The sequence below is a fragment of the Haliotis rufescens genome, unplaced genomic scaffold (assembly GCF_023055435.1).
Source record: "Haliotis rufescens isolate VD_foot unplaced genomic scaffold, xgHalRufe1.0.p SCAF_36, whole genome shotgun sequence".
Classification (NCBI taxonomy): domain Eukaryota; kingdom Metazoa; phylum Mollusca; class Gastropoda; order Lepetellida; family Haliotidae; genus Haliotis; species Haliotis rufescens.
This window is the reverse complement of record NW_025964068.1, coordinates 1180457-1194651: the sequence shown is the minus strand read 5'-3', so window position 1 is coordinate 1194651 and position 14195 is coordinate 1180457. Positions and strand designations below refer to the sequence as shown.

The following is a 14195-nucleotide window of genomic DNA, read 5'->3' as shown; positions in this document are numbered from 1 at the left end:
TTCACGGGTAATCTAGGAGATTTAAGCGATGTCGATGTTAGTAGACTCCTTAAAAACACTTCGTACAATATTACTCGCAACGACGATAATAAATGGACTATGATCGAAGCAAACATCGAGTGGCTACTGAATATCATCATTACCCCACCTTATGTGATGATGGGTAAGGGTCATAATTTAACTAAGATAATAAATAGTGGCATTGTACTCGCGGCTTATATCCCGTCAAAACGAAAAAGTGTGTTAGTTACCCCCCTGCCAGAAAACCCAGGTCATATGTTATATAGTCGTCCGGCCTTAAAAAATGTTACTTTAAATTTGGTTACTGAATTCGAAGATATTAAAGTTAACTTGAGTGCAATACCTAATCTTTCTACGCTTATTATTGAAGTCTTGTTCGGAGATGCACCGGAAGATGCCTTCGATATATTACCAGGTCTATCGATTAAATGGCTCAAGAAACACGAGCGTCAACGTTGCAGTATTATTCATATCGGAGCATCGCCCGTTGCAACCCTCGAGGGGGTCCAAATTATTAAAAGTGACAGCATTTCTCTTTCTAAGATATTCTTGCCGTATAATATACATTTGATAAGGTTGATGTATAGTCTCAAAACATTTAAGCAAGACCAATTAAAGACTATTATATGATCGTAATATACACTATGAGTTTATATCCAGCGCTTGATGAAGCAATTGAAAAGATGGAAACTGTTGATGGATTTCGATTACATCAAATAAGCGACATAAAACATCGAATAGAGAAGGATAGGGAGTTGAGACTTGGATTGTATAAAAAGTATCGCAGAGCCGTGAATGCTCTGGACGGAGTTGACACCGCGCTTTTAGTATCTGGCATGGGACTCGGTGTAGCCGGTGTCGGTTTACTATCAACTATAATCGCCGCGCCTATCGTGCTCGGTATGGAAATAGCCGCTGGAGTCTCGGGACTGGCAGGAATATCGATAAAATTTATTTCTCGTAGGTTGCAAAAGAAAGCATTAAAACACGATAGTATTCGGATACTCGCCAAAGCAAAGTTGAACAGCATTGAGGATCATATTTCGACAGCAATGGTCGATTTTAAGATATCCGAGGATGAGTTTCGTTTAGTGCTGTCGGAACTCACCAAATACAACGCAATGAAGCAGGAGATTCGATCAAAATCTCATAAGACCAGTGGTATTAGCGAAGACGAGAAAAAAAAGTTCATAGAACAGGGGAGGCAACAAGCGCGTCAATTATTCCGTGTCAAAACCAAAGAACTGGTTGGAGATTAAAAATAGATTGTTTACTATCGTGTGATTACATTTAGACAAATGCTAACATAAATATATAATAATGGAGAAAGCTATTCAATGGAGAGAATTACCACAAGGTTTTTATTATATCAGTGATGTCAAACCAACCAAATACGGTTATCAATTGTTTCTTATCAATTTACAAAAAGAGTGTAGTTATATAGTCTGGTCTCCTAGTAAAATGAACGAAGAACTTAATAAAAATGTTGAATATCGCTTTATCGATAAAAATAATAAAGAATATTTTTATTACCATTTAGACTCATCTAAAGCAATGATTGGCCCCAGGTATTGGTGAGCTAGAGCCAATTTAGCTGAATCTCATGACTATCATTGAATCGCATAATCATTTTGGCATAAAAAATTCCATCTGTAGTAGCAGTATAGGTATATGAATCCGGCTCCAGTGGAAGTGGTCCAGAACCATCATTACCTATACTACTTCAGTAGATGCCTGTTTCGGTGTCTGTGGCTTGACTATTCCCATTTTGCCTGTGTTTGTTTGCGTTATTAATTCGGTGTTAATATCTGAATTTATACCTGGTTTTTGTTGATCGGAAGCAATAACAATTTTATTATTATAGCCTATTACTTGACCGATCTTAAGTTCCATATTACTCGGAGACATGTATAGTCCCTGTGCATAAACATAGTCTACTTTGGATTGAACCTACTGTAATACATCTTGATAACGTTTTATAGAAGATTGTATGTCAACTGGTGAATTAATAGCATCATCTACATTTGCGAACAAACTGTTTTTGCACATCGAGCGCCGTCCCAGAACCAATTATTCCCGTTCGTGTTTGCGATTGTGCACCAAGAATTGCCCATACATTAGTTCTTATTGATTCATTAACTCTTACAACTCCTGGATTAGTAAAATTATTTTCTGTTTTATCATTAGGAAATTCATTCCAAGCGTTTGCGGTATCATTTAGTTGTACAAATTTTGTAACAATATAAATTAAACCACTCTTAAAACTCGTAATATCTCCTCTCCAATCGTTACTCGAAAGTACCCAGCCGTGATACCAATTATGTGTTTTTAAATAAAAATCATGGATTCTTACATAAAGTTCGTTTGTTTGTAACAACAATTGATTGGATTGAATGGTTTTTGGTGAATTTGTTTAACTAAATCATCACTTTCTTCTTTAACAGTTTTTTGTCCATTGTATGGAACACCTAGACCATTGTTAACTCCTTTGATACGCCAATCTTTACTCATAGAAACATTAAATTCCTGACAAATACGCACATACGCGAACCTATTGTACGGATTATTTGTGGAATTCCATGCTCAACCCTGCGGTAATGGGGCACTAATTTCTTTAAGTATACATCTAGTCTGATAGTACATGTGAAATGATAAAACAGACTTATTTAGTTCAAATCCTGGGGCATAAAGAGATACACCACATCCTGTTGTGGCACACCATACGGCAAAGTTTAACTGGTTCTGCCAAAATGGCATTGGATTGTGGAACCAATCGTGCACCATTTTATCGCTAGTTGCTGTGACCCTGTATTTTTCAAAGATATCAGGGAATTTAACAAAAAAATAGCACCAGAGGCACTAACTAAAATCGACTGATTAGTAATGTAAGTTGATTTTATATTTAAGTTATGATATAGTATCTTTGTATATTTAATATGTATGTTACACTCCCCGGAATAACAAATGGTCAGTCTATTGAACTGCTTTATACTATCGATAACTTGGCTGGACAACTTGAAGTCCTCTCAGCGATGTAACGTATTACCCGCGGTGGACCAATATAAGTGCTGCGAGATATAATAATCAAATAATACGAGGTGAATTAGGTGATGATAACATTTACATTATACCTGATGGGTATTACAGTGTATGCTCACTCAATGATGAATTTTTTAAGTCTTTGGGAGAAGGCAAAATGAGTCGAATGGGATGCTGAGTTTAAACACTGGAGAAAAGAGTTTATTACCCATATGGGCTCAAATATGCAGTGTAATAACTTTTTGATATTTGCACAGTGTGCAGTTAGTGATTCTCGAAGCTGATTGGTCAGTGGAACAAAGATCAATTTTCATTGGACAACGGAACTATTTCTTTCTCATCCCATTCATTCACAAATCCACGCCTCTCCCTTCAGATGTTTTACGTGCTACAATCTCACTGATTCGAGATTTTTAAGACAAGACACATAGTTTCATATTAACAACATGATTTCACATTATCATTTTTAAAATTTATTTCACATGATTTTCATTTTACAGTAAAAACCAAAACTACGTCCCCGTTTGTAAACAAACATGGCTGGCCTTTTGAGACCTGTCAAAGTTAATGACCTCGTTAAAGCGGACAGAGATCTGACTGACATGAAAAGTTATTCGTATAATTCAACCTCTGAACACATTTAATGTCTTTGTTGTCAAAACTGCATATGGCCAGATTGAAGTTCCAAGCTTAAGATTCAGATTTAGACCGGCAGCCCAGAGGACTTTGGTCAAACGAACAAGGTACCAATATCCGAACACAGGAACATTTACTGTGTAACCCAACATATTCATATATGGATGTCTGCCGGGGAGCCCCTGCTGCGTGTGGCCCCTGGCCCCCCAAAAGAAGGGGCCATTCAAGGGCTGGATCAAACATTGGAGGTACCACATGAAAGTAAGTGTAAATGAACTGGTACATCTCACAGAGTACAGAATGGGCCACGCCAGACAAATCTTCCTCTGCAAAAGGCCTGCCAGACACCCCCAAAGAGGGTCCCAAAATTTGGGCTGGGTTAAACATTGGAGGTACCACATGAAACCAACATAAAATGGACAATTGCACTCTACTTATTGCATAATACCCATTGCCAGACAAATCATCTGCATAAGGCCCGCCAGACACCCACAAAAAGTTGACCCTTCAGGTATACACGGGTAAAATTGGTCTGGAATATATATCGATTGTACCACATTAAGGTACGTTTGAATGAACAGGTTCATATCACAGAGTACAGAATGTGCCACACCAGACAAATCTTCCTCTGCATAAGGCTTAAACATTGGAGGTATCACATGGAACCAACATAAAATGAACTATTACACTCTACTTATTACAAAATACCCATTGCCAGACAAATCCTCTTCTGCATAAGGCCCGCTAGACAGACCCTCACCCCATCCCACACAGTTGACCCTCTGTAATCCCAGTGTGCATAATGAAACATTGGACATCAGCTCTGAGAGTCAACAGATGGTCAAATTTATGTTTTGTTCTTAAAGATGGAAGGATTTTATTGAGATTAAAATCACGTATTTATAAAATCAGGTCTCTGAATACTAGTATTGATATCATAGATTAGGCCTATCGTTGAAATGTAATAAAAAAGGCATGAATCGGATTCTTGTGAATATATATCTGATCAGCTATGAAGTCCTCAAAGCCTGCTATAGCCTGATAGCTTGGCTATGGATTCCTACAAACCCAAACATGCTTAGGTAGTTCTCAAAGCCTGCTATAAGAATGGTAAATGACAGTCCCTAATACCATTTGGAAATCTTTTGGTGATAATTGTGTTTAAAAACCTATGATCTCCGTTTATTTAGCAAGTTTTAACATCTAAAAAGCTGAATGTTAAATTGATAAATATGGAGATATATTTGGCCTGAATTCAGATTTTTAGATGATAAAACTTGCTAAATAAATGGAGATCATAGGTTATTAAACACAATTATCACCCCGAATTTCCAGATTATCATCCTAAAACATTTCCAAGTGGCATTAGGGGCTATCATTATCCATTCAGCAACACTCAACAACAAAAGTGTATAGTGTATTTTTCAAACAAGTAAAGTTTGGTTTTCATTATTGTAGTACATGTATGGAATCAAGTCACAAAAACGCAAATGCTACAGAAAAGCATGCATTCCATGCAAATGTTGACTTTTATGCAAGCCCCATGCATTTCGTGTGCGTTAACGGGATTCCATATGCATTGTTTAGCATCGTGCTGACAACAACCATTCAGAAAAACAACAAAATTACGCAATTATTCAACATTATGAAATGCCACGCTTGTCCGAAAACGAGCGTCTGCGAACCATTGGTGTGCTTGAAGAAGGATTGAGTCAACGTGATATTGCAAGACAATTTAACGTCCACAGAAACACCATTTGGTGTTTATGGCAACGTTGGCAACAGACGAATGCAGTCAGAGACCATCCTCGGAGTGGCAGGCCACGCGTAACCAATAATCGACAAGACAACTGGATTCGAACAACACACCTACGAAATCGATTCTATCCAGCAACAGTGACTGCAAGAAGCATCCCTGCCCTTCGACGATTATCTTCACAAACCGTACGTCTCCGCCTCAGATGTGCAGGGATTGTCTTCATTGTGTCATGGAAGAAGATCGGTTCTGGGGCGGCAGCGTTTTGGTATCGGGTGGGATTACAGCAAGACAGAGGACCCTTTTGATAGTGGTAGAGGTAAATCTGAATGGACAGCGCTACCGCGACGAGATCATCGGACCTGTTGTTCTACCGTTTTTGAGTCGTCATGGCCCAGGCATTACCTTTCAACATGACAACGCCCGGCCTCATATTGCTCGACTTGTTCAGGATCTCTTCAACAAAAACAACGTGAATGTCATCCCCTGGCCGGCTCGCTCCCCTGATCTATCAGCAATCGAGCACATGTGGGATGAGATGGATCGACGCCTTCGATGTCAACCACGTGTTCCACAGACACTCCTGGAACTTCGAAACATGCTCCAGCAGATATGGACAGATATCCCACAGAACTTTGTGCGACGCCTGGTCCATTCCATGAGACGAAGATGTGTTGCTTGCATCGCAACCAGAGGCGGACACACACGCTATTGATTTGTAAATTGACATTTTGGCATGTTCATGTTTTTTTTAATGAAATCACGCATTTTCCGAAGTCAGTATGACAAATTAAAACCATTTGAACACTTACAGGAGTCTTTTATCTGTTGCAAGCCGAAATTGTTTCAGATTTGGTAAACTTTGCATTAAATCTTATTCAATGTCACAGGAACTTTTGTTGTTCAGTATATAAAAATCATGGCACATAGCATCATATGCCTATCTGGCTTGTAGGAATCCATTTCTGGCGGGCCTTATGCAGAAGATGATTTGTCTGGCAATGGGTATTATGCAATAAGAAGAGTGCAATTGTTCATTTTATGTTGGTTTCATGTGGTACCTCCAATGTTTAACCCAGCCCAAATTTTGGGACCCTCTCTGGGGGGTCTGGCGGACCTTATGCAGAGGACAATTTGTCAGGTATGGGCCGTGTTGTACTCAGTAACATGTACCTGTTCATATAAACTTACTTTCATCTGGTACTTTGAATGTAGACTCTAGTCAAATTTTACCAGAGTGTTCACTGAGTGCATTAAGGGTCAACATTTGGGGGTGTCTGGCGGGCCTTATGCAGCAGACGATTTGTCTGGCAATGGGGTTTTTATTCTTAGTAGAGTGAAATAGTTCATTTTATGTTGATTTCATGTGGTACCTCCAATGTTTAACCCAGCCCAAATTTTGGGACCCTCTTTGGGGGTGTCTGGCAGGCCTTTTGCAGAGGAAGATTTGTCTGGCGTGGCCCATTCTGTACTCTGTGAGATGTACCAGTTCATTTACACTTACTTTCATGTGGTACCTCCAATGTTTGATCCAGCCCTTGAATGGCCCCTTCTTTTGGGGGGCCAGGGGCCACACGCAGCAGGGGCTCCCCGGCAGACATCCATATATGAATATGTTGGGTTACACAGTAAATGTTCCTGTGTTCGGATATTGGTACCTTGTTCGTTTGACCAAAGTGCTCTGGGCTGCCGGTCTAATTGTGATGTTGCCAGAAACTGTTTCTAGGGCGCCAAGATCATCACCACCAAGTCCTGGTTTGCGTATGTGTTAGAAGGCTTGCCGTTTGATGAATTTTTCGACCACCCGAATCCAAAAACCGGTCTTTGTATAGACAGGTTTGCCTTTGTGAATGATGATGACATCGATAACTGCCAATGAAAATGAAAACACAATGAAAAAGACTAAACTTGACAAGTTGACATGAACTTAGTTCACAAATGTATACAGATAAGAAAAACACGAAAAATATGACTACTCACACTTTCAACGATGGCATGAGAATAAAAACAAATTCATTTTGCAACAACATTTAGACTTTCCAAAAGACATAATAAAGATACACTATTTCGTACAATTTTGTTACATTGTGTGATGAAATAAGAACGTGATACTTTTTTATACAATGTATACGTTTTTCGTAACCACGACATCTGCAAAGTACGGCGCTGAGCGTTATGCAGGCTGACTGACGTCCGGGGACCATATGACTATGAGGGTTAATGACACAGGAAAGGTGCAACTAAACATTATTATTTGCAAATTTATCATTTCTGCATGCACATCAGACAGTTCAGAATTCGAACTGTCTACTTTGAAGGAGATCAAGGGTAGCATAGAGTGTTACCTTAGCGACATGATTACCAGCATCTGGTTGCGAACTATCAATGCACTATGCTGAACTCGGAGAGGTTTTGAAATCAAAACAAAAATAATTAAAAATACCAGGAAAAGAAAACTTACCCCAGCGAGCTGATCCTGTGTCCGATATTGAACTAAATGAACTCCGTGAATGCACACAGCTTAGCACCAAGTCTCAAGATACCGTGTTTGTCTATCAACAGGTATTCGACCATTATGAATCACATCAAAATATCAACAAACTCCCGTCATCTGACTGTGTCCACTCCGCATTTGACAAACCCTCCTGAAATCCCACATGCACATGTTTCCCATCAGTGACACTTGTCTCAAATCACACACGATGTTCATTTAACTTGTCCGGATTAAACTGTAACGCCGGTTCTCTTCCTGGTTTTGGCTGTCTCATATCTGGGTCAAGTCGGGTCATTCATTCTGACACTGTGACAGCAATAGTACTTTTCAAAGTTTACCTTCTTTTCGTAACTTTTCTCTAACAAACAAGACTTCTGTACATTCCGTCTATGTTGTTGTTATAGGTTTCGGCATTTTTGTCAAATGACACATAAAAAAATTGACAGGTTTTCAGTGTTTCCTCTTCTCAATGTGAAATGCATGTATCTGCCGATGAACGACGGGGGCTGTCTGTCAGTGACGAGATCTTTTCAAAACAAGCTTTGATTAAAAAACCTGATGATCCTTTTTGGAAACCTGTCTTCTTTATCAATGCTAGATAGTGAACGCTGTGTAAATCGGACAGAAATATAACTGCAATAATGTGATCTTTACAATTTTTTAACAGAAGTATATTTTTCATGTTTTTTCACACGCGGATTGATACAAAACAGCTGATTCTTGATCGGCGACAGTTGATTGTTTTTTTCTTGAAACATGTCTTTAATATGAATATGGGTAATAAATAGAATAACCATGAGGTACGAGTGATTACGGAAAATATGTCACTCGTGAAATTAATGTTTTAAGTTCCTCGCTAAAGCTTGGAACTTAAAACATTAATTTCACTCGTGACATATTTTCCGTAATCACTCGTACCTCGTGGGTTATTCTATAAATATTACTTGCCCTGAACATATCAGATACACTTGGACTTGAAAACGACTTAGGAGGAAGAACGACATTAATACAACCCAACAAAACACGGCATGGAGTTAAATTACCCGATTTAGTTCCCTATAGAGAGTTGTGCATCCATCTTGATCAGATAAGTACGATGGATAATATTTAACTCAAAAGTCCTTCAACTATGCTTAGAGCTATTCCAGTCAAAGATGAAAAATACAATAGCGGTAGAACGGAATCTTTTTCATCATTACAATATAAAAAGTTAAAGCGGTGTATTATTTCAGACCTCAAAATTTCTGTATTAGATGTAAAACACCAACCTGTATATATAGGATACTTGAGTGTAACGCTCCATGTTATAAATAATGGTTGATTCATTAGGCCCTGGATCGCATAACCTTAGACAATGTAATACAATTGCGCTTTCCGATCTCGGAGACACAGAAGGATTCGGTAAACCTGGTACCGATGACAAGTTATACGCTTTACACTTACAAGATAATGTATACAAGCGGAAAGAAGTTACATTCCCAGTTAATCTAGGAGATTTAAGTGATGTCGACGTTAGTAGACTCCATAAAAACACTTCATACAATCTTACTCGCAACGATGATAATAAATGGACTATGGTCGAAAGAAAAGATCGAGTGGCTATTGAATATCGTCATTACCCCACCATATGTGATGATGGGAAAGGCACATAATTTAACTAAGATAATAAATAGTGGGATCGTACTCGCAGCTTATATCCCATCAAAACGAAAAAGTGTGTTAGTCACTCCGCTGCCAGAAAACCCAGGTCATATGTTATTGAGTTGTCTGGCATAAAAAAATGTTAGTTTAAATTTGGTTACTGAATTCAATAATATTAAAGAGAACTTGAGTGCAGTACATAATCCTTCTACGCTTATTATTGAAGTCTAGCTTGGGGATGCATCAGAAGATGCCTTTGAGATATTACCAGGTCTATCAATTAAATGGCTCAAGCAACATGAGCGTCGACGTTGTAGTATTATTTGTGTAGGTGCATCACCCGTTGCAACCTTTGAGGGGGTCCAAATTATTAAAGGTGACAGCATTTCTCTTACTAAGATATTTATGACGTATAATATGCATTTAATAAGATTGATGTATACTCTCAAAACATTGAAGCAAGACCAATTAAAGACTATTATATGATATAATAATATACACTATGGGTTTATATCTGGCGCTCGATGAAGCGTCTGAAAAGATGGATACTGTTGATTCATTTCGATTACATCAAATAAGCGACATAAAACATCGAATAGAGAAGGAGAGGGAGTTGAGACTTGGATTGTATAAAAAGTATCCCAGAGCTGTGAATGCTCTCGACGGAGTTGACACTGCGCTTGTAACAGCTGGCATGGGACTCAGTGTAGCTGGTGTTGGTTTATTATCAACTATAATCGCCGCGCCTATCATACTTGGCATTGAAATACCCGCTGGAGTCTCAGGACTGGCAGGAATAGCGATAAAATTTATTTCTCGTAAGTTGCAAAAGAAAGCACTAAAACATGATAATATTCGGATACTCGCCGAAACAATGTTGAACAGCATTAAGGATCATATTTCAACAGCAATGGCTGATTGTAAGATATCCGAGGATGAGTTTCGTTTAGTGCTATCAGAACTCACCAAATACAACGTAATGAAGCAGGAGATTCGATCCAAATATCGTAAGACCAGTGGTATTAGCGAAGACAAGAAAAAAAAGTTCATAGCACAGGGGAGACAACAAGCGCGTCAATTATTCCGTGCCAAAACCTAGGAACTGGTTGGAGATTAAAAATAGATTGCTTGATCACGTTGGATCACACCACAATAATTTAGACGAATACTTACATAAGTATATAATAATGGAGCCAATCAAATGGCGAGAATTACCACAGGGTATATATTATATCAGTGATGTCAAACCAACCAAATACGGTCATCAATTGTTTCTTTCCAATTTCGAAAAAGAGTACATAGTCTGGTCTCCTAGTAAAATGAACGAAGAACTTAGTAAAAATGTTGAATATCACTTTGTGCAAAATAATGGTATGCGTATGAGTAAAAATAATAGAGAATATTTTCATTACAATTTAGTTTAATCTCATGACGATCGTTGAATCGCATCGTCATTTTTGCATGAAAACGTCCATCTGTAGTAGCAGTATAGGTATATAAATCTGGCTCTAGTGGGGTTGCAGCAGAATCACCATTACCTATACTACTGTTTGTCTTGTAAACTTAGCTGGAAATAGCAATAAGCTGTACACCCATTTTCAGAATTTTGTGGCAATGATCAGAAGAAATTGTATCTTAGCTATTATTTTGCCAGTAAATAATATATTCCAATGTCATGTTATTTTAGTTGCAGCTGTTGCAATGTATATTTAAATTAATAATTCCTATAAGCGCAGCGCTTTGGTATATGTCGCCACAACAATTTAACAAGTCAATGTTTAGTTTGATAGGCTTCCTGTGGTCTTGCTATTTCGATCGAGAAAACTATACACAACAAGTCAAAGTATGGCATAAAATGATGTTTCCATTGTCTGACAACTGAGGTTCGTTTCAAGCTGTCAAATGTGATAATCTGACCGTGGTTACTGTAGATAATCAGTTGGTGTGATCTGCCAATCAGTGCACACATGATTTCTTATGAACAGTATTGAAGGAAATTTTGAGTATAATTTTGAATAAAATGGATTACAAACAGAAGTCCAGATATACAATGAACACCTTTATAAAGATAGCATGACAACAGTGTTAATTTGCATTCTTCAATGCGGATTTGTATTTGTCGACATGTTATTTCTGGTGTTACATGCTTACAATGCTCTTTGCATTGAGGGAAAAGCATCAAAATTCATTGTACACGTTTATTATGCGCAGCCCGCTCTACACTAGGGGTGTCACGATATATCGAAATATCGGTATATTGCTAATGGTAAGCACTTAAAGTCAATAAATCGATTCCTAAATAAGATTCTGAACAATAGTATCGATTTCAGCTTGGAATATCGATAGTTTCGATTGTATTTACCATAGTTTTACAGTTTCAATAAAATACATGCAATGCTGTTCAAATTTGTTTTTCTTTTGATCATGAGTGGTGGTCATTTACACATGGCAATGTGGTAGTTTCTTTTTCTTAAATTATTTGGGTAAAGAAAAAACAATTTATTCATATCTCACACTTTACTTTTTATTTGCTGTTATGGTTATCACCTTCAACGGAAACTTCAGTTCCAAGGTTCAATTCAGCACGAAAATCCATCTGAAATGATGAACTGAAAACTATCGATATTTATCGCAATAGTTGCTTGCAATTGTAATCTCAGTAGTTTCTTTCAATATTAATGGTTATCGCATTAGTGATTTCCAGACCAATAGTCATCCCTTCTCTACACAGCTGTGTTTTGTTGCACAAGGAAATACAGTTGTTATAGAGTTATAGTTTTTAGGGTAAAAATATCATTTATACTTATCCTAACTCATACTTATGGCTTATCTCATCTCATTCTGAAAAGGTATTTGAAACTTCTGTGTTGTGTCTCCAAGAACAGAGACAAACATCTCACACCAACGCACCCCTCAGCCATGCAGCCACACCAGAAGCATGTGACCAAGCCCGTACACTCGTCACTCTCACATTTTGCATACCCTTAATTACGGCTTTAGAACGCATATCATAGGAAGCGAGGAGGCTTTTTTGGTGCTATAATGTATGAGTCAGGATAAGTATAAATGATATTTTTACCATAACAAATGCACCTTTTACATTATCCTTCCTGATTGCTTGAATCCCACAGATGGTGGTGGAAATCCCCAGATTCAGATTGTGATCTGTTCAGTTAGCCCCAATTTTGTATGTGTGCAGAGAATCCCAAGGGCATTGTATCCCAATTGCGTGGATCGATGCTCATGATATCAATCACTGGATTGTCTGGTCCAGACTCGATTATGTACAGACCACCATCATATGGCTGGAATGTTACGGAGTAGTGCGTTGAAAAACAAAAAATCAAACAACCTCAGTAAGACAGGGGAGCATGGACTCTCGGTCGGTGGTTATGAATCGGTAACCTGACGTCTACTTACGAGTCTGCATGATTTGGATGATTTTGATTTTGGTCATCTTCCATTAGGTACTGTCAATTGTTGAGCGACCACTAAGAGTCTGAATTGGTAAATCCCATCAATATCTTCTGTGTCTCGAAGGTGTGATTGGCAAAGACTGTCAGTGGTTCATTAGCATCACTGGTTAGATCATTGAGGAATATTTCTGGCACCATCCCCCAATCATGGAAAGCAGCTATGGGCCCTTAAACCAGGGAAACCCTCCACTGAGCCTCTCATATTACCCCATCTCCTTAACATCCCATACATGCAAAATCAAGGAGTCAATAACTAAAGCAGGCATACTGCTGACTGTGGCAGAAAACAAACATCAAAGAAGTAATCAGTTATTTACTTGTTACATTGATATCATTGTTTTGAATTACTTGATTACGTTGAACTGAGGATTTAAGATTTGTAACATCACAAAATTTCTTTTTACTCTGATTGCAATATGTCCACCTTCATGGAACAAACCACTTGGTTTGGATCTTTGGAGCTACACTTCATAACACCTTTACTTATTGCTGAAAACATCTGCTTTTATTGTCTAAATATGTGAACATGGATGTAACACCATGACTATTTAGAAATAATCCTTTGGTTCTATCATTATCCAATCAAATAGATGTGAACATACCAATGTACACAATGATTCTAAATGCTGTTTATCTATGTTGTTATCTCAGGTGCAACAGACGTAGGGGAAGTGGTAGCCATCGGTGTTGGTAATACCTGTCTGTCATCCAGTAACCTGACGACCGATGGCCGGTGCCTCATTGACAGCTATGCTGTAACAATGGCAAGAAGGGCCCTTCTCAAGTATGTATTGCATGTATTGCAAGTAAACCATCCACAGCATAATTCCATAACTTACAACATGTATTAGATAAATAAAAATTAGTTGATTCCTGTTCACCATATTTCCTCAAATGACTGAAAGTCAAGAGAGCTTATCTTGTAGGCTGTTGGTCTGTCATCCTTTGTAAACATTTCTTCTCCAAAACCACTCCACTTATAAAAGCTGAAACATTACATGAATTATCTCAGCTATGGTGACTCCAAAGTCTGCTCACAGAATTCAAGCCAAGTTTAACACATGGCTATGAGAGCCCTATTGAAAATGTCATTTGTGCATTACTAAGCTTTTCTGCATGTATCATAATGAAA

At 38.2% G+C, this 14195-nt stretch overlaps 1 protein-coding gene across 6 annotated transcripts in view; it reads left to right on the top strand.

Moving 5' to 3' along the window:
• LOC124119294 (adenosine deaminase domain-containing protein 1-like) overlaps positions 1 to 14195 on the top strand; it is a 129546-nt gene that overhangs the window by 45401 nt on the left and 69950 nt on the right. For all 6 annotated transcript variants that reach the window (XM_046481757.2, XM_046481758.2, XM_046481759.2 and 3 more), the window contains exon 7: positions 13715 to 13847. In XM_046481757.2, coding sequence (XP_046337713.1) covers positions 13715 to 13847 — 133 coding nt within the window. The remainder of the gene's footprint in view (positions 1 to 13714; positions 13848 to 14195) is intronic.